Source organism: Phycodurus eques, chromosome 10, assembly GCF_024500275.1.
Source record: "Phycodurus eques isolate BA_2022a chromosome 10, UOR_Pequ_1.1, whole genome shotgun sequence".
NCBI classification, from domain to species: domain Eukaryota; kingdom Metazoa; phylum Chordata; class Actinopteri; order Syngnathiformes; family Syngnathidae; genus Phycodurus; species Phycodurus eques.
Genome location: NC_084534.1, coordinates 23264744 through 23282415, shown reverse-complemented (window position 1 = coordinate 23282415; position 17672 = coordinate 23264744). Strand labels below are relative to the sequence as shown.

At 42.5% G+C, this 17672-nt stretch overlaps 2 protein-coding genes across 2 annotated transcripts in view; one reads left to right on the top strand and one right to left on the bottom strand.

Annotated features, from left to right (window-relative positions):
• The window catches only part of LOC133408370 (potassium voltage-gated channel subfamily D member 3-like), a 64653-nt gene extending 61712 nt beyond the window's left edge, over window positions 1-2941 (bottom strand). Inside the window, exon 1 of the mRNA XM_061687185.1 lies at window positions 2880-2941. The gene's annotated coding sequence lies outside the window, so the exon portion shown is untranslated. The remainder of the gene's footprint in view (window positions 1-2879) is intronic.
• Window positions 1671-15816, top strand: LOC133408371 (CTTNBP2 N-terminal-like protein). The gene is made up of 7 exons (XM_061687187.1): window positions 1671-1791; window positions 5594-5698; window positions 10794-11021; window positions 12416-12523; window positions 13310-13498; window positions 13587-13757; window positions 13855-15816. Exons 1-7 carry the CDS (start codon window positions 1786-1788, stop codon window positions 14671-14673), a joined length of 1626 nt encoding a protein of 541 aa, XP_061543171.1. The 5' UTR covers window positions 1671-1785; the 3' UTR covers window positions 14674-15816.
• The last annotated feature ends 1856 nt before the right edge of the window (window positions 15817-17672 follow it).

Below are 17672 nucleotides of genomic sequence, written 5' to 3'. Positions count from 1 at the left end.
ATTTACCACTCTTGTCTGATCCTATGTGTGCCACCACCGCAGTTGTGGTGAACGTCGCCGCATCACGTCTGGCGTGAGAGATTGGTGCGCCAGGTGTGAAATTGAGATGAAATATGGATTTGGAATACTTTCCCTTAAGCGGGGGAAATGCTACGGAGAAGTAAGAAGAAATTTATGCGTCGGATTAGCAGCAGATGTTTGGTTTAAATGTAGATTTATCCAGTTTTAAGGGAACTTAACTTCTGGGTGGAAAATGGGAATCACTTACACTCGTTAGCTGTTTTTTTTTTCCCTTCTCATTTTCCTCTTTAAAATTCATATTTTGAAAGTCAAGGTCTTTATACTGAGCTTCAAAATGTTCATTGTCATAGTTTTGATTTAAAAAGGTATTTTAGATATAAATATCACATTACTTCCAGGTCTAGTTTTCAGTCTCAGTGCTTGCAGTCTCTGGGGGGAAAAAAAAAAAAAAAAAAAAAAAAAGCACTGTTTTGGGGAGACCAATATTTGTTTAGGGGAGCTGAAGCCCCCCTAAAATAGGCCTAGCGGCGCCACTGCAAGGCACCATTGTATTACCTCAAAACTAAATTCCAAAATAATTCCCCACTGTCCAAACACACATTGGTCCTCCGACGGTTCATTGATCTGAGAAATGCGCTAGCACTCGGTATGCAAGACTGACTTCTCCAAAGTAATGAGCAAGCCACAACATACAGTATGTTTGAAGTACTTTTATAAGGTATACACCCAAATGAGCTGTATTGTGACATGTCTATTCAGCTTTGCACTTGCTGCACGGCTGTAAGACCAAGCCGACATGTACTTTGTTCGTCATATGTTCTATTTATTGAGTGATTGGATTATTTTTCAACCCAATTCTTAGTATTAAAACAAGACCTAAATGTGGCGTACCCGGAGAAAACCCAAATAAGCACGGGGAGAACATGCAAAGTCCACACAGAAAGGCCACCTCTGAAATTCCAACCCAGAACCTCAGAACTGTGAGGCAAACATCCAACCCACTAGACAACAGTGCAGCCTGGCCTATTATGCAGACTGCAGTTTGTCAATGATTATGTTACTATGCACGTCCAATGCCATTATTATATGTTGGGGGCGAAAAAAACCGACTTCCATGTGGTCTCCTGCCGAGCCACTACTACTGACTGAAAACATGTGACTGTTGCCCTCTACTGGCAACTCTTGAGTCTCAACATTTCTGCATTTATACGTATGGATCGCTTTGTTTGGTTGTTGATAAAATGGTGCAGGTGTACCTAATGTTGTGACCGTAAGGATACAGTAAAAAATATATATAAATAAATAAATAATAAATAAATAAATGAATAAAAAAATAAATTACAATGACATTTAAAGTCCCCGCTTTTGGTCAGCGAATATATAGTAAGTTCTCATATGTTGGAATATTTGCGTCACATTTATAACTAGTCGTCTGTAAACTATTTTAAAATGTTTTAAACTTTTTAGAAAGCTTTTTTGAGAAGATTCTCCGAGGAGCTCAAGAATGCCAAACAAAGAACTCCAACTTATTCCAAGGAGGCGGGGACGTCACAGTGTCCCCGCCCATTATTTTCCTCAACTCGTCTCTCATTGGTCTTGTCTCACTACACGGTTTCTCCTATTGGCTATCCTGACTGCCAGTTAAACGAGACTTCCATCCAACTTCAGAGTTCCCTCTCGCTTCGGTATCAAGACGAGTCAAATTAGGGAGAAAAGGAGGAGAAAAGTTCATGTCGGACTTTCGAAAGGAGCGCTAAGGACCACATGAAGGTAAGACAATGTTTCAATGTCGCCGCAGAGGACGAGCGCCAGTGTTTTATCGCGTGTTCGCTTCGTTTCGCTTGGGGGTGAGGGGGGGGGGGGGCAGACTTGTAAATATGAGGCGAATTTGTTAAATTTGGGCAGCGAGGCAGGCCGAAATCGTTTGTCTGAAAAAGCCGATTCAAGCCCCCCACCAAAAACATAAAGAAATAAAAACTAAAAAAATAAATAATTGAATTTGACTGCTTCTTGCTCCGTTTGTGTGTCTTTCTCCATGTGGACGTTAACAAGTAGCCGCGAGAGAGTATAAGTCAATTATATTGTCTAAATCCAATTGAGCAGGCAGACATGATGCATCTGCTGAGGCCTGCTGCACATCATCATCAACAACAACAACAACAAATAACACTGATCATGTAATAATAACTACACAATTGCACGAAATAAATCACAGCCAGGCCTGACTGGATCTTATTCAACACAGCCCATGTGCTTTTCACTTCAAGTTCTGCCTGTGGAATCAAAAAGTGTGACAAAACGTGTCATTTCTCCATCATAATGTTATTGCAAAGTTACAACTAAAACGGCATTGAGACCTCCACCAAGGCTGAACATTCCGAATTTCTTGCATCGGCACCAAATAGTCACCACCAAAACTACTTAAAAAGTGGTTAAAATGACAAGAAATTGCATTTATTAATATATTTTTGAATACAGGAGAAATAGACCTGCCTTGGCTGAGGTAATCACAACTGTGCTTTGTTGTGGTAAATAGTCATAACATTTATTGGGAGGTGATTATGCCCAGATTACGTAATCTTTTTTTCCTGAACGTGCCAAATGTAGAGGGCAAGCACGTTGGACTGGTGGTTAAAGAATCTGCCTAAATGTTGAGAAGTTCCGGGTTTGAATGATGAGAGTTTGCTCGTGCTTTTCTACAGGTACTCTATTATTTCCTCTCGGATCCCAAAAACATGCATTTTAGCTTCATTGCAGACTCTGATGTTTCACATAGATGTGAATGTGAATGGTTGTTTGTTTACATGTCATCTAAGATTGACTGGCTACCAGTGCACGATGAACCCCGCTTCTCTTACCAAAAGTCAGCTGGGACAGAGTCGATCTCACCTGCGACCCTGATGACAAGCGCAATAGAAACTGGTGCTGTGCTATGCAATTGAGTTGGCAACCAGTCCAGGGTGGACTCCGCTTCTCTCGCCAAAAGTCAGGAGTGATAGTTGCAACCATAATGAGGACAAGTTGTCAAGAAAATGGATGGATAGATGAGGCCTGCTGATTGACTGCCGACCAGTCCAAGCCAGGGTGGACCCCGCTTCTCTCGCCAAGTCATTTGGGAATGACAAGCATGGAAAATCGATTTGACCTGTGACTGATTGGGGACCAGTCCAGTGTGTACACCGCTTCTCGCCAAAAGTAACATGGGATAGACACCAGTTCTTGTTCTTGTTACCGTGTGTTAAAGTCAAAGCCGTTGTGTGTGTTGTCAGTGACCTGGCCTCAAACAAACCCCCGATTAAAGGATTAAGGGTCATGGGGGTGGGCGCTGGTCGGGTGGAAGTGAAATTGGAGAAGTTGTGGTAATATAGTTTGTCCTAATCCGTTAAAAAGAAAATCAGGAGATTCTCTGCCATAATCAGCGAGGCCAGTTATATTAGCAAGCGGGGCTTGTAAAAGGCAAAGCTAGCGGCCAACGTGTACGCCGTCGTTTAATTAGCATTTAGCCCTGCGGTTGAGCCTGACTGATGGCGAGAACACTGCGGGCCTTCTTCTCCTGAGTGGGATCGGCTTTTACGGCGCAAAAGAAGACGTGGGGACGGACTGTCACTCATCGTTTGAAAGCAACTCTGTGCAGTCATGCGAGCTTAAACTAACAGCTGGCGAATCAGCTCCATGCTATGCTGGCTTGTAATTAGGAGCAGCTCTGTCATTGCCGTGGTGGTCACGGATTGCTCAGAAAACAAGTGGCCCAGCCAGGACACCTCACCCCGAGTGATCTGTTTAAATGTTTCAGAACATTTTGGGATGGGGGGAGGCAATGTACTATTTATTGAAAACTTATTCGACAAAACTTTATTTCAGTTTTAAAAAAAAAAAAATAAATCAAAAATAAAAAGTTAAAGATAAAATGTTTTGAAAATATGTAAGAAAAATGGGAGGAGGGGGTTAAAAAGAACCATTAAAACATTTCTTATGATTTTTTTATTGATGGAAATAATTTTTTAGAATTTTTTTAGAAAAGTGGACAAAAATGTTGGTACGTCAAAATGGTTTAATTAATTATTATTATTATTTTTATATTATTTAATTTGGGGATTTTTTAAAAATGAAAATGTTTCAGCAAATTTGGGGAGTCAAGGAAAAAAATATAAAAAGTTCAATGGGTCAGGAAATTTTGGAATGTATATACGTTTTTTTTTTATGCTTCAGAATTTCTTTTAACAAGAAAAAAAAATTCAGAAAATATTTTCTGATACAATTGGTGCTCATTTGTTATGACATCACAAAAAAACAACCACCAATTTGGTCAACGTGGGCGATTCCGCAGTACGGCTTTTGATGGGACGATAACGTTGGGTCTCCTTTTACGGCAAAGCTCCTCCACTTCAAGTTCATACTGTGTCGTGATAAAAATATGCGTGGGAAATTTTGCAGCTTTCTTATGAAGTGTGGCCGGTTGCCGCTGCTGTCTCTCATTATGCAACCGCCCTCTCCCACCTTCCACTGATGACCTCATGATGTGGAAAGTTGTGGAGAAATCCCTGCTTCTCAAGTGCCATGAGATGACGTTTAGAACGTGAGCTACCTGTGTTAGAGGTGTCAAGTACAGTCCGTGGTTAGAGAAGAGAAGATGTGGCTTTGATGCTCTTTTTTGATGGGGGGAGAATGTCAGCCCGCACACGTTTGACAGGCTTGGAAGCGCGGAGGGACGTTTGGGGAGCCGCAGGTCTGCAAAAGCAACACAGCTGTGAGATTACAGCGCGGCCACGCTACAAAGAGACCGCAAGGCATTTTCACACACGCACACTAAATTGTTACTGTAACCATTATGAATGGGGCAGAGAAACCAAAATGATGTGATTTACAGTATTTTCTCATACAGTGGCTGCGGGGCATGTTTATATATTTTACTGCACATCGTGCCGAGCTTCTGGGGCAGTTGGTAGGCCAGTTATAATACGCTTTTAATGTAATATTTAATATATTTTTGGTTTTTCGTGGCAGTGTGTGTTTTTAAAATGTTTTGTCAAAAGGTGTTTGATGACTAATTGTGGCACAGCATCTATTTGAACGGAGCACAGATACCAACACAATACAGTATTCAGTTGGGAGGCATTTTATTTGTACAAATACAAGTTTATTAATATGCGTATTTCATTCTGGACTGTACTGCTTTTGTTTAGTCCCGCATCATATAAAATCTCTTTCTGCACTTCCGCTCTTCCAAACCCACGATCAACTACAGCTTTACAGATGCCACATCCCTTTTACAGGCTAAGTATTGTGGTAATGGCACGTATAAAGGTAATTAATGTGAGGTGTGTGGTCTTTTGTTTTTGTTTTTTCAAGTGGATCCCGTGTCCAGCAATTCATTTGTGCATGGTCACTATTTGAGGTATTTCCAGTATTCTAATGGTTTCCGCTGTTGCATTTAGCACTTGGTCTTCATGGATTATGGAGACCGTATGTAAACGATGCTGTGATGTTTCATATAAAACTAACTTTTTTCCATCCTTTTTAAAGTTTATACAAAAAAAAAAAAAACCTGAAGTGTCTTTACCCTTCCCAACAGTCCAAGCTGAACATGGAGAGTTTGACCAAGCCGGAGCTGCTGATGCTCTTTAGCATCCTGGAGGGAGAGCTGGAAGCACGAGACATGGTCATTGACGCGCTCAAGGTAGTTGCACTCGCGTACATCATGACGACCACAAAGTCTGCCAAGGAAGTCAAAGCTGTCATTGGCAGCAACGGTCACATCCGAGTTTTAGGTCGATCTGATCCGGGTTATACATTTGGGAGAAATTTGAATGTGGGATAGAAATTAACATTTTTGATATATTTTTTTTTTTCTATCTTTGAGATTGGATTAACTTTTGTTTTGCCCAATTGAATTCGAGATGTTATTTTTAGGGATAAAGTGCCAAGACAGGAGCCAGTCATTCCCGCTGTTTATTTCACAGGTGACCAAGACTTGGCGGACATCTGTGCTCTCTGAGTCATCTTATTCACAGACATTTTAAAAACAATTACTTTTCTTTTAAACTTTAAATGATTCGCCAAATTGTTATAAAATGAAATTTCACGTCTGATGATTTTTCCCCCCACAAGAAAAGCATCACAAAATATTGTGATTTTGTTTGTTTTTATTATTTATCTAAACTGAAACCAAAAACCTCACATAAGTTGAAGAATGTTTCTTCATTTTTTACACGTGAAAAGTATCTCCAAATAGTTGGATTTGTTTTTCAAATATTGGAACGACATCAAATATAAATTACATTTTTTTTTGTTCAAGACAAACACGTAATTTGATTCAGGTTCAACGTCAGTCATTTTTTTAATTTTTTTTTTTAACACATTACAGTAACACAATTTTGTTGGGTTTTGGTTAAAAACATCCAAAAATAAAAGCACAGAATTTATACTATGCTGATATATGTTCAACCCGCATGAAAAGTGTCTCTAAATCTTATGATACATTTTTTTTAAAATTCAGAATACAATGACAGCAGTTTGTGTTTGGATTTTGTGTTAGGATTTCTAAAAGCAAACAAATAAACACACAAACAAAAATCACACAATTTGGAGACAGGTTTACTTGTCATTTTTACCACATGAACAGCATCTCCAAGTCATGTGATTATTGTTTTTTATTTTTCATAATCTGAAACAGGCGGCACGGTGGAGACTGGTTAGAGCGTCAGCCTCACAGTTCTGAGGCCCCGGGTTCAATCCCCGGCCCCGACTGTGTGGAGTTTGCATGTTCTCCCCGTGCCTGCGTGGGTTTTCTCCGGGCACTCCGGTTTCCTCCCACATCCCAAAAACATGCATAAATTGGAGACTCTAAATTGCCCGTAGGTGTGACTGTGAGTGCGAATGGTTGTCTGTTTGTATGTGCCCTGCGATTGGCTGGCAACCAGTTCAAGGTGTACCCCGCCTCCTGCCCGATGACAGCTGGGATCGGCTCCAGCACGCCCGCGACCCTACTGAGGAGAAGCGGCTCAGAAAATGGATGGATGGATAATCTGAAACACAAACAAACGTTTTTGTTGGGTTTCAGCAAAAAAAAACAACAAAAAAATTTGATATGCATGCATTTCATTGGACTGTGACGACATGATTGTTTTACTTTCAGTGAGTGCCAGTTGAAGTTGAATCGTGCGCTTTTAACAGGCTCATTTGAAAGACCTCGAATGCCTGTTAAAATACGTTTCAACACTCACGTCCGGTTTATGTTCAGCTCGAGCCAAGATAATTAGGCTAAGTAGCCGAATAAACTTCCCCTGCTTCCTGTTGTTCCCTAAGCATCGCAATGAGAAGCTCGTCCATTCAAACCTGTGCGAGTGTGCGCATCCTTTTGGGATTTTGTCTCATAACCGCATAAATCAACCGGTTTATGAGCTTCAATGGCGAAACATGGCCCGTTTGAGGGCAACAAAGCCTCTGTCGTGTTTGACGCTTAGCGGCCCGCCCTGACCTCGCCGTGTCTTACTTTAGCGGGATTAATGCTGCATTTCAATTAAAGGATTCCCAGGTTATTTCCCACAGTCCTTTGCTGTGTTGTAGGCTCACACGCTTGTGCATTGAAGAGGTTCTGTTGCCTAATAAAAAGGAGAGAGAGGGAAAGAGATGGAAATTCCACAAAAAAGTGCCCACACCTCTGCGAAAGCGTTTATTCTAATCCAACGTGCTCTGCCAAAGTGTTTGGAGCGCTCCAAAGGCTTCGTGCCAAAGCGTCCTGTGTTATGTCTAGACCTCCAGACCGCATTCCTGCCTGCCTCCTGGGACGTGGCCATCTAAGGCAAGAAGAGCTCCAGCGCGCTGGGTGTCCGATGACTCCACGCGAGCAAATAAACATCATCCAAACTGTTAACCCATTCAGGTCCGGACTGGCATCAATGCGCCCCTGTTGACACTATGGAGGGTCCAATCAATCCTAAGAAACGCTCTCTTCAGGAAAAGTGGTCACCACTTAGCCTGGTCCATGCCATGACTGTGGGGTGGAGCACTACATGAACCAGTTTTCAACCCGTGCCAAAGTCAAAAGCCCATTGATTTTTAATATATTGTAGCCCTCTGTGCCCTGCGATTGGCTGGCAACCAGTTCAGGGTGCACCCCGCCTCCTGCCAGATGACTGCTGGGAAAGGCTCCAGCACGCCCGCGACCCTAGTGAGGAGAAGCGGCTCAGAAAATGGATGGATGGATGTCGCCCTCTGCTGTCGAAATTGACATCACAAGCCTGCTATGCTGATTTCCGGGTTTGGTCACGTGACGCAAAGCATGCAAAGCACGAGAGCGCTTGTGACGTTAATTTCAGTCGACAGCAGAGGGCGATATTGCCCAACGTGGCTGTACCCTGGGATCTGTGAAAATTGATAAATGTATCTGTTTAATTCTTACTCCACAAACCCAATATTATCAGAATACTGTGTTTAGATTAGTGTGGGTACCTACAACATATTCTTGTCCTGAAAAGTTTTTTTTCCTTTGCCTATAAGGACGTTTTTCCCCTTCTATCTCACAAAAAGTACGATTGATTTTATGTGACATGTAAGATGAAAGGTTAAGTCGCAACATCAAAATAAGAATGTGTTTTTTAATGATATCCAGTGTTAGATTGCCAATGTATTTTACAGAGGTTAAGTTTGGTTGATGCACAATCATGATTTTCAATTGTTATCAAACATTTAAGGATGTTTTTCCTTAAAAAAAAATAAAAAAAAGCAGTGTTAACTTTAGGATTGTATTTGCAGTCACCTCGTTTTTTCTATATTTCATATTTTTCCTGTCCAGAATTCATATTTGTGTATCCTGCCCATTTTCTGCTTAAATGCCATGAGGGAATCTTGGGTGCTCTTTGTGTTCACATGGATGATTATCAGGAGAACGACATCAGGCCAAATTCTTTTTTGGCCGTCCCACACAGTTGAAAAGTGCATCTGTTCAAAGCCAGCAAAGGTCATGTGAGAAATCTCATCCACAAATCACCACAATGACAAAGGCTTCTTGTTCACTGTTCTCTTCTTAGAATCTGGAAAAAGATACAGTATCAAGGCTGCAGTGAAAGTAGTGAGATTAATGAAACTTTTTTTCTTCCAACCTGAATATTTCATTTTGTCGACGGAATTGTAAACCTTCCTCTGCATTTTCTCTTCACTTTTCGTGAGTCACTCCTGCAGCTGCTCGCCTTTGAATGAGGAGTTTGTTTTTTGTTTGTTTGTTTTTTTTCCCCCTCCTCTTGGCAATGCTCGTCTTTGGCCTACAGATCTGCAGTAGCCACTGGGAGAGAATCTTGGACTCATTTGTGCAAAATCACAAACACCCATATGAAACTTCGCACGGCAATTATTTTTTACGAGCGATCCAGTGATGGATTACTGCGAAGCTGTCTCTTAAATTTGTGCCGAAACAGCACTGATGTACAGTGTATAGTCGCCATTGGAGTTAATGCCTTGCAAGGAAGAGGAGCGATAGCAAGAGCAGATACCCAGAATGCAATAGCACGGCAGCTGCTGTCACTCTTAGACTAAACAATGAGCTCCGTGATCATAATCCTACAATTGTGCAATCAAATAAAGATGTTTTTATGATACCTGAGACAAGACTGCCAAGGTATTTGACATCAAAGTTTAGATCTGTTGATCAACTGTCATAGCTTTCAAATGGATTATTTTTTTCAAATACATGATTTGTTGTTCTGGCAGTCCCTTGAGTTACAATGGAGCAGACTAATGGAAACGAGGGCAGAGTAAGCATTGATTTTTGTCACTTTTTTTTTTTTTTTTTCTGTCCAAACCCGCCACCGCCGCAGTGATGAACACCGGGAATGACTAAGTGTGCCCTTGTGCAACACAAGTACCCAGAATGGAAAGGCTGATCTAAGCTCTTTGCTAAAGTGACACATAAGCACACTGACAGGAACAGGAAAGGGATGTGGGCCCTCTTTGCTGGAAGATACTTCTAAATTAGTCACCTCCTTTTTTTTTTTTTTCTTCTTTCTTCAATAAAGCGACCTCTGACTAATTGAAAGAGAATAAAAGTGATGTACTCACCCTTAACGTTGACAAATTGGTGGAAAACGAGGTCGGACTAGAGTTAGGCTGCATGTGCTTGAGAGGTGAGACTCTTCACAGTAGGATAACACAAGTCATGTAGGTGTAGTCACTTGTCCAATATTTTCCGAGTTGGAACTCAGTACGCTAAAAAATCGGAACACAAATACATGTACTGTTACACTCCTGACACTTGATTATGTCTGTAATTTATTTCGTACCGAGGGGCCTTCCAGTTGTTTGCTGCAAACTACAAGCACAGCAGTAAATATATGGTTATCGGTTATGTTTGGGGCCTTTAGGTTTATTTCTGACAAGAAATTACAGATGTGTGCCAAGCGATTCAGAAGTATCATTAAAAGAATCTGTAGCAGCGGAATCCATAACCTCAGATGCGCCACCCGCCTTCTTGACAACTCTGTCCTCTTATCTAATTATCAGTCATCGGGAGCTCTGTAGTCACTCTGCCAAAGAGGATTGCGTTCTCTCTAATCTCTTGATCCTCTTTTGTTGACCCCCCCATCCCCAAACTCAATCACCCTTCCTTTTCACACCACGAACCATCTTGCCGCTGCATCACCTGCTTTAGGACATCTCTGGCCCGAGGCCCAGAACCAGGCCCTCGCCATCTGTTGCTTCACCGCGGCTCTTTTGCGGCGTGTGAATATGAACCACGATTACCACAAGCACGACATCATCACCTCTTCTGTCATCATCAGGCTCAGCGCAAAGAGTTCTTCGTGCAGGAGCGCTACGGCCGCTACGACCTCAGCGATCCGTTCCTGGCCCTGCAGAGAGACGGGGAGGCCGTGGGGGCCCACCGGGGCAAGGACCACCCGGCCACCTCCAACCCGTTGGTGGTGCTCAAGCTGGTGGTGAGCCACTGCAGGAGGATGCAGGAAAAAATGCTGGCCCAGCTGGCAGCAGCGGAAAGCAGGCACAGAATGGTGGGTCTGGATGAACAGTACAGTAAAACACAGGTTAATCAAGACCACCAACGTTTTTAATGGCGGTCTACACTGGACAGCAAAGGCACCTCTTCAAACGCTAGTGGGTTTGTCTCTTCTGTTTAGAATTACGTCAGCGCCATAGTAACGGAAATCTGCTGTAAGCCAAGGACACATTGTAATAAAATTCCCATGACAATTTTCTACCAAAAACATGAGGATACTAAATTTGTGTCATTTTTCCGAATACAAATTTAAAAAAAAAAAAATTCATTAGACATTACACCATATAGAGTGTTGTCTAGATTGCCTAATTCTGCATGGATGGATTAACAAATCAACCAGTCCTGTAGGTAGCGATAATGTGCAGAATAAAGTGCAAAGCCAGGTACCGTCTATCCAGAGGTCTGTACTGGAACCTCGACATCAACAAAAGCTTGATTTAGCGGATCTTTCGGAGAGTGATCCGACTTCAGGTTGTTTAAAGGCTTCAAGCAAAAGATTTCAATGCTCAACAACGTGAAGTCGGAACAGGCAAAGTTTGATCACCATCAGCTTCTGCAACTGATGCTGAACTGCAGCTGGGGACAGTAAAATTTCTTGCCGGGTGGAAAGTTTGCAACGCTGCTCCAATGTCAATTGGCGAGCCGTGGGCAAAGGAATTATACGCTTACAAAAAGTGCAAAGCTTACGCTGTCAAATGCTCCAGACGTACGACCAAATAATTGAGCATAGTGCAGTATTCTGCACGACTGTATTTATGACTTTACGACTGCGTTAGCGTAGGTCAGTAATAGACTATGGCGTGTTCGGACGTGTACAAATTGGGGTTGTGATTTCTATGGGAATGGAACTTCACGAATAAAGTGTCCCTGTACATGCCACCTCAACCCAACCCATTCTCAAACTTTATGATATACAAGCGGCTGTCAGAAAGTAATGAGCCACAATTTAATTTTGGTGGAATTTTTTCCCCCAGAAATGTTTATGGTTTATAGTTTAAAGCTTTTTTTTAATTAAGCCTGTCGTGTTCCTGTCAGCCATTTGGGAAATGATGTCATCGTCGGATGCCTGCCAGAAGCAGCGAGATGTGATTGAATTTCTCCTTTTGGAAGGGGAACCACCAGTAAATGTTTTCAGAAGGCTGCAAAATGTGTATGGAGAAGCCGCAATAGGCTACAGCGCAGTCAAAATGTGGGTGTCCAGGATCAAAGGCGAAGAACAAAAGCCTGCCTCCGTGACACTTTTCCTTTTTTTTTTTTTTTTTCTCTCTCAGTTGCAAGCCAAGATTTGAATTACGAGTGAGCTTAAGGCGCAGTCACACTGAGCCAGGTGGGGTTGGTGTCATGAAAGAGTTTGTCTAGCCTAGTTGATCTCTGTCTCGTTCTTTTTAGGTTATCATGGACCTGGAGGAGGAGAAGAGGAAGCACGCCGAGGACACGGCCGAAGGTGACGATGTCACCTACATCCTTGAGAAGGAGCGGGAGCGCTTACAACAGCAGGTGAGCTGTTCCCCACGCCAATTATCGAGTGAAAGCTGCTATTAGCGGTGGCTCAAGACCAAGCCTTGATGCAAATTTTTGCTATTTGCTAAGTAATGGACGCCCCTTACGTGCACCCCACGCCCTCCGAAACATTTTTATGACGGCCTATAATTCTAATTATTAACAGTGGTGTAAACCCTAAATATATCCCACTTGCGCAAAACCACCCCTGGTGAATTTAAGCATGTAAAATGATAAGAAATTATTTACTTGGTAGTTTAATTTCACATTTGATGGGTGGGCGGAGACCCATCTATTTTTATCCAAGGAATTAAAAAGTCAATTTAACATTCTACGAGTACATTTCAGTACATTTGAATTTGTGAGAAAAGTCATTTTATTTCAGTCGTCATACATTATATAGATCCATTTAACAGTTGGGGAAAACACTTCACAGAGGACAAATTCCTGCCTAATTTCTACATTAAAAATCATTGTCAGTTTATTGATTGTTTTTATAATATTCTACTTTCTAGAGGTGGTGAATTTTGGGTTTTTGTTTGCTGTGAGCGATAATCATCCAAATATATATATATATATATATATATATTTTTTTTGTAATTTTTTTTTTAAATCATGAAATATTTCACTGGGTACTGCATCGCTATAATGAGTTTCACTTTTTGAATTGAACTACCTCACTAAATTAAGCTTTTGACACTACTGAAATTGATTTAGATGTACCTGTATGTCCTTCTTAACAATTTGGATCATTACGTCTGGTGACTCTTCTCTTCGCCCTAGCTGGAATTTGAGCGCAGCCAGGTGCGGCGTTTGGAAAAAGAACAGCGGCGCGTCATTGATCAGCTGGAGGAGGAGAGAGCGCAGCACAAGCAGCTCTCCTGCGCTCTGGCCAAAGAATGCAAGTGGGCCAGTGCCAGAGCCCTGGAGGAGGGCCACCGCCTCGCCGAGGCCGGACGCAAGCTGGACAAGGTGGCCGCCGTTTCCAAATACATCTCTGGACATTCATCTATTTGAATGTTCTCCCGATTTCACGCTTCACCTTTTGGGTGTCACTCAGGAGAGGGAGGCCTGCCAAGCCCTGAAGGAGGAGCTGGAGGAAGAGAGGAGGCGAGCGCTGAGGATGGAGGCCAGGGTGGAGGAGCAGCTGGCCGAGTTCGACACAGAGCGCGAGCAGCTGCGCTCGCGACTCAAGAAGGAGGAGGCGCACTGCGCTAGACTGCAGCAGCAGGTGGTTTACGCTCATGTCGTTATGTCGGAGGGATGTCACACAATTTATACAGATATTTAGCTCTGCAGTTTTTAATGGTGTCGTTGTATATTTGGAGGTGGAGGAGCTTCAGAGAAAGCTGAACGTTGTCAGCGTGGTGGCAGACGTTCAAGAGGAATGTGAGCAGTGGGCCACAAAAGTTCCGTTAGGAAAGAAGACGACAGAAACGAAGCTGGAACACAACAAGGAGGAAGGCCACCGGGGAACTGTGGAGACAAAAGTCAACGGGCATCATTTTGCGACAGAGGCCGTCGAGGGTCTTAATGGCGGACCGCCAAATGGTAATCCTGCAGGTCACCAGACTCTGAGTTCCTCCCCGTGCACTTCCCCCGTCTTAACTAAACGTCCGAGTGGTCCAGCGGTTTGCAAGTCCTCCTACCAAGCCGGAATCAACCAGCGCTTCCACGCCGCCCGCCACAAGTTCCAGACGGTGCCCCCCGACCTCGAGTCCACCCAGCCCTCCCCCGGCACCTCCCCGCCTCCTCCTGCCGAGTCCAGCAAGCAGATGGCCCGCAGCACCGTCACCCAAGTTCTGTCCCGCTTCACCACCACGCAGCAGACGCCCAAACTCTCGGCACCCAACCACTCTCCCTTCGGAACCGACTACCGCTGCTTGGCGGCCCCCTTGTCCCCCGTCGCGGGCCGAGCGGCGGCCCCTCCTCAGGGTGTCCGTTCGCCCACAATCCCCAGGGCGGACAGGGGAAATCCTCCTCCCATCCCGCCCAAGAAACCTGGCCTGGCTCAAGCTCCGCCCTCTCCGGCCGCCGTCCCGAGGTCGGGCGGCCATTTTAACGATGGCCCGCTCTCGGGAAGCTGCGGCCTCACGTCCGGCCAAGACAGCGTCAAAGAACTGGATGTGGTGCTTTCGTCTAATTGACATCAAACACTTTTATATGATTTTTATATTTATTAGGGCTGTATAGAAATATTCATCAGCTCACACGGTTGTTGATAGAGCAATACAGGAATCCCCCAGTCTTTGTGGGGTTAGGGTCCTAGCCACAAGTATTTGATGCCCCCTGCAAAAAAGTTTATAATTGTCTATAGCTGCCACAAGATGGCAGCAAAGCACTACATGAAGCTCCTCAACTCACTTCAACATAGTTCCTTGGCCCTGCAATTCGTAGGGGGATGGGGACCGAGCCCTGCCATGATGAGCAACCCCCCAAAATGAAATTAATTTATAATTGATGAATGAAGTTATAATTGCCGATATAACTAGTTTTAAGTACTGTAAACATACCACAAACTGGGATCCAAAAAAACTTAAATATCATTTTAAAATCTTCTTTGAAACATTACCCTTAAAATTAACTGGCCTATGGGTTGATTTTCCAAAAAAATGCACCCGAAGTGTGCGTGTACACGCACATGCGGCGGAGACTCTCTCATCACTTCTTCCACTAATAACCCAGGCTAAACATAGCTCCACCCCGACATACAAAGCTTGTCTTTCAATCAGGATGTATCACTTCGACGCCCCATGACACCGTGTACTACTTTGCTGTGAGACAGGGCTTTAGTGCCATCTTGTGACATCTTCGGGCATTTCAGAAAGAGCCCGAAAACCGCAAATAGGTTATTAGTTTTCAGTGAATAGCTGGGGATAGGTTCCACCAAAAAAAAAAAAAAAACAATAGGTGAATTAAAATAGTGAACCCCGTTTATGTGGGGGATTACTGTACTCTTTATTCTATTAATATCTGTCACAATATATTTGTACTCATTTTCTTAATATGCAATCATTAATCATTGCTTTTAGTAATATAAAACTGTACAGTTTTCTTTTGGTAAAGTTTCCTTACGTACTATATTATAAAAGATATAGTTTTATACAATGCTGTGAATGTTGCATATAGTTATGATGAAGATCACACTTGTATTATATTATACATGGTCACAAGCCCGGTACAATTATATATCTATTTTTTAATAGATTAATACAACAGCAAAGTTGCTATTTTTGTTTACTAATTGTAACACATTCCTCTTCTGTGTATGCTGGAAGGTTAAATAAATGAAATCCAAAAATGGTGTGCGTGTTTTTCAACTCTGGCCAACATATAAAAATGTATTAAAAAAATAGATTTAGAAAAGCTGCTTGCAAATGAGATGCACTTTCAGTGACAAATCATAAACACATAGTCTTTGAGAGATAAAAAATTAGGCATTGGTTCAAAATATGAAAACATTCACATAATAATATACAATCAGTGAACTTCAGACAACACTGGCTTTATGACTTATTTGATATAAAGTGTTTCTATCCAAAAATAGTAAAAAAATAAAAGTAGTAGAGCTGTTTGTGCTGTACTCGCTCCTCCTCCAGCTGATCAATGACTATTGCTAACAGTACTTGTGTACAATTCTTCTGCACCTTTAAAGAATGTCCTCTAGGGGTCAGTATTGGATTCATTTTCTATAATCGACACCACTCGTCCTAGTTCGGGTCACGGCTCAGTCGGAGCCTATCCCATATGGACTGGTCGACAGCCAATCAAGAAAAAGAAGACGTAAGTACTGGAAGAAGATGTTCATCCAAGGAGAAGATGAAGAAGAAAGGTGAACAAGGAGAAGAGGAATAGCAAGATGAAAAAGAAGATAATGGCAAATTATTACAGGTGAAAAAAAATGTGCGAATGTCAGACTAAAGGGTCTGAATAATTATGACTGATATTTCAGTTTTTCTTTTTTAATCTGAAAACAATTCAACAATTTAGTTTTTCTCTGTCAATATGGGGTGGTGTGTGTACATTAACGAGGGAAAAAAATGAACTTAAAATGATTTTAGCAAATGGCTGCAGTATAACAAAGAGTGAAAATTTTAAGGGGGTCTGAATACTTTCCGTACCCATCGTATGTGTGTGTGTGTGTATGTGTATATATATATATATATATATATATATATATATATATATATATATATATATATATATTCCAATGAAGTTGGGACGTTGTGGTAAATATAAATAAAAACAGAATACAATGATTTGCAATTTATGTTCAACCTATATTTAATTGAATACACTTCAAAGACAAGATATTTAATGCTCAAACTGATCATTTTTATAGTTTTTAGCCAATAATCATTAACTTGGAATTTTATGGCTGCAACACGTTCCAAAAAAGCTGGGACAGGTGGCAAAAAAGACTGAGAAAGTTGAGGAACATCCCAAGAACAAGCATGGTAGGTTAATTAAAGACTCTAAATTGCCCGTAGGTGTGAATGTGAGTCGATTGGCTGGCGACCAGTTCAGGGTGTACCCCGCCTCTCGCCCGAAGATTGCTGGTATAGACCCCAGCACGCCCCGTGACCCGAGTGAGGTGAACATTGATGCATGCATTATTGAACAGGCCATTCTAAAATGTGCAGTTTTACTATTCTTGAACAAAGACACATCCCCAGTTATAAGCGGGTGTGCACACATGTGCAACCACATTATTTCACTTCATGTTTAATTTTCCTCTCAAATTTTGTCTTTTGAGTTGTTAAGGTGAAAGGTCACATTACTTATCACAAAAACCTGGCATTTGAACAGGGGTATTTTTTATATCCACTTGAGAAGAGTGTTAATGGGAGTTTCAAATAAAGTCCCTTGAAGAAGACCACCACCATCACCATTTTGCTTTATGACTTTGCACAATGGCGGCCCTACAATGAAGACACATGATCGCACGGTGGCGAGTTCAAGGAGGAGGGGGCTTGTCATGAACCCTCGCCCGCCCATCCCCATCCCCACCCTGACATTCCCAACATCCAACGGGTCTCCCTTCACTCCCTTCCGTCCCCCAAATTTAGCTGAGGGCCATGAGAGCCGCCCAGAATAGGAGCACCAGTACGGACCCCCCACCCGCCCTCTGGGAGCCCCTGGAAGA

Bases quoted from the DNA above. Each gene is read 5' to 3' on its own strand.
- LOC133408371 (XM_061687187.1), top strand. The intron at 5,699-10,793 runs GTAGTTGCACTC...TGTCATCATCAG, and splicing joins TGGTCATTGACGCGCTCAAG to GCTCAGCGCAAAGAGTTCTT. The intron at 13,758-13,854 runs GTGGTTTACGCT...GTATATTTGGAG, and splicing joins GCGCTAGACTGCAGCAGCAG to GTGGAGGAGCTTCAGAGAAA.